This window comes from Engraulis encrasicolus, chromosome 6, assembly GCF_034702125.1.
Source record: "Engraulis encrasicolus isolate BLACKSEA-1 chromosome 6, IST_EnEncr_1.0, whole genome shotgun sequence".
Lineage (NCBI taxonomy): Eukaryota > Metazoa > Chordata > Actinopteri > Clupeiformes > Engraulidae > Engraulis > Engraulis encrasicolus.
The window spans coordinates 14,092,799-14,095,298 of NC_085862.1; the positions used below are offsets into that span (position 1 = coordinate 14,092,799).

General features: G+C 40.6%; 1 protein-coding gene across 1 annotated transcript in view; it reads left to right on the forward strand.

Annotated features, from left to right (window-relative positions):
• The window catches only part of myo1f (myosin IF), a 53,468-nt gene that overhangs the window by 24,423 nt on the left and 26,545 nt on the right, over positions 1-2,500 (forward strand). The window contains exons 6-7 of the mRNA XM_063200711.1: positions 372-461; positions 1,007-1,138. Coding sequence (XP_063056781.1) covers positions 372-461; positions 1,007-1,138 — 222 coding nt within the window. The remainder of the gene's footprint in view (positions 1-371; positions 462-1,006; positions 1,139-2,500) is intronic.

Sequence of the window (2,500 nt, forward strand, 5' to 3'; positions counted from 1 at the left end):
ATGTAAACAAACGCTGCCCCCATTAGAATTGCTCATATCTCGGAAAGGGCTGAGCCGAAAAATGTGGCATCACCAGGTACTGACAAGTCAAGGGTAGTGTGAGCAATACAACTGCATGTTGAAATTGACCAAACTGTCCCTTTAAGTTTGCTGTGATTTTGTACTGTAATTTTGAAATGATCACTTTTATTTATAACCTCTCTCTGTTTCTCTTTCCCTGTCTGTCTGTCTGTCTGTCTGTCTGTCTGTCTGTCTGTCTGTCTGTCTGTCTGTCTGTCTGTCTGTCTCTCTCTCTCTCTCTCTCTCTGTGTGCATATGTGGTGTGCGTGTGTGTGTATGTGTCTGTGTGTGTGTGTGCGTGCGCATCATAGCATGTAAAAGACATTATCCTGCAGTCCAATCCCCTCTTGGAGGCGTTTGGCAATGCCAAGACAGTGCGGAACAACAACTCCAGTCGCTTTGTAAGTAGAACGGCTTGCTGATCCACTTGCTGGTCTGCAGAAAACAGTGCAGAACCCACATCTTCAAGTTTTTTTGTTTCAGGCATGTAAAAGTTTTTTTATGTTTTACTTGACATGTTTCGACGGTGAAACTTCTGTCTTCATCAGAGGGTCACCCTCTAATGAAGACGGAAGTCTCACCGTCAAAACAAAAGATAAAAAAGATAAAAAACTAAACAAAAGGAACTTGAAGATTTTATATAACTTCAAGACATAATGAGCGTCATACATCTATTAAGCGTAGAACTCAACTGGCACCCCTGGGGGGCCACGAAGGGGTGCTACAGGGTCCAGGTGAGCAAGGCATCCAACCCCACAGTGCTCCAGGGACTGTAACCAATATCCTGTACTTAAAAAAATAACTGTAAGTCGCTTTGGATAAAAGTGCCAGCTAAACGTAATGTCATGGAAAAGTTTGGGAAAGAACTCAAAGTGAGTGTGTGTGTCTTCAACAGGATAAGTACTGTTGTAAAGTGTGTGTGTGTGTGTATGTGTGTCTTCAACAGGGCAAGTACTTTGAGATCCAGTTCAGCAGAGGGGGGGAGCCCGACGGCGGGAAGATCTCCAACTTCCTCTTGGAGAAATCGCGAGTGGTGAGCCAGAACGAGAACGAGAGGAACTTCCACATCTTTTACCAGGTCAGGGTCTTACCTCACATACTGTATATATCCCTTAAAGGTACACTGTGCAGGAAATGGTCAAAAAAGGTACTGCAACTATGCTGCTCATTGAAACTGGGTTGCCTATTGCCAAATTTGATATTTACATTAAAGTTTACTAAGCAATAAACAAATATTTTCTAGTATGGTCCAAGTACAGTCATTTTTGCAGCTAAAAATGGCTATTTCTGGAAATTCCAAATGGCGGTCCATGGAGAAGATCCCCCTTTTCATGTATGAAAAGTGCAATTTTTCCAGTCATAATGAATAGGCCTACTTAGAATTTGATGCTGGTGGTAAGTATTGATGAAAAAGGTAACATTAGTGAATGGGAAGCATGAATTCTGGAAATAAACAACTAAAAATATCACACAGTGTCCCTAGTTTAAAGGTACACTGTGCAAGTTTAGTTGTTTATTTCCAAAATTCATGCTACCCATTCACTAATGTTACCTTTTTCAGGAATACTTACCACCATCAATTTCTAAGCATTCATTATGACTGGGAAACTTGCACTTTTCATACATGATCCGCCATTTTGAATTTCCAGAAAACGGCATTGTTAGCAGCAAAACTTACTATCCATGAATCATACTAGTAAATATTAGTTCATTATATAGTAAATATTGAAGAAAAGGTCCAATTTGGCAGTATACAGCACAGTTTCAAAGAGCAGCATAGTTGCAGTACGTTTTTTGACCATTTCCTACACTGTGTACCTTTAAGCCAGGAATGTCAAACTCAAATTGATCGAAGGCCAAAATCAAGCTTGCAATTTGTAACAGACACTTTGCAAAAAAATAGCAAAAAAAACACTCGTTTTGCACAACTGTGAACACAACACACTACTTTAAAATGATGAAGACACACTCCTAGACTCCTAACCTCCTCAAAATGTGATTGTAATTTCTATAGCCTGTGTGTAGTTATATATAGTGTCAATGGTAGTTGCTTACAGTAAGCACACCATATTGGGTTTGGCAATGCATCTACACAGTTTTTCCTGATTTGTGAGGTGTGAGGTTGCTCTTTGTGTGTGAAGAGTTCTGCAAAAAGAGATTAAGTTACAAAAAATGAGCTGTAGTGATTAGAAAAACACTTGAACAGTATAGTACTGTACATACTCACTTCCTTTTCAGTCGAACAGACTTCCTCCTTCATATGGTGTGCCTGTGTGTGTGTCTTTTTGTGTGTGTGTGTGTGTTGTGCATGCACATGTGTGTGTGTGTGTGTACGTGTGCATGTGTGTGTGTGTGTGTGTGTGTGTGTGTGTGTGTGTGTGTGTGTGTGTGTGTGTGTGTGTGTGTGTGTGTGTGTGTGTGTACGCGTGCATGTGTGTGT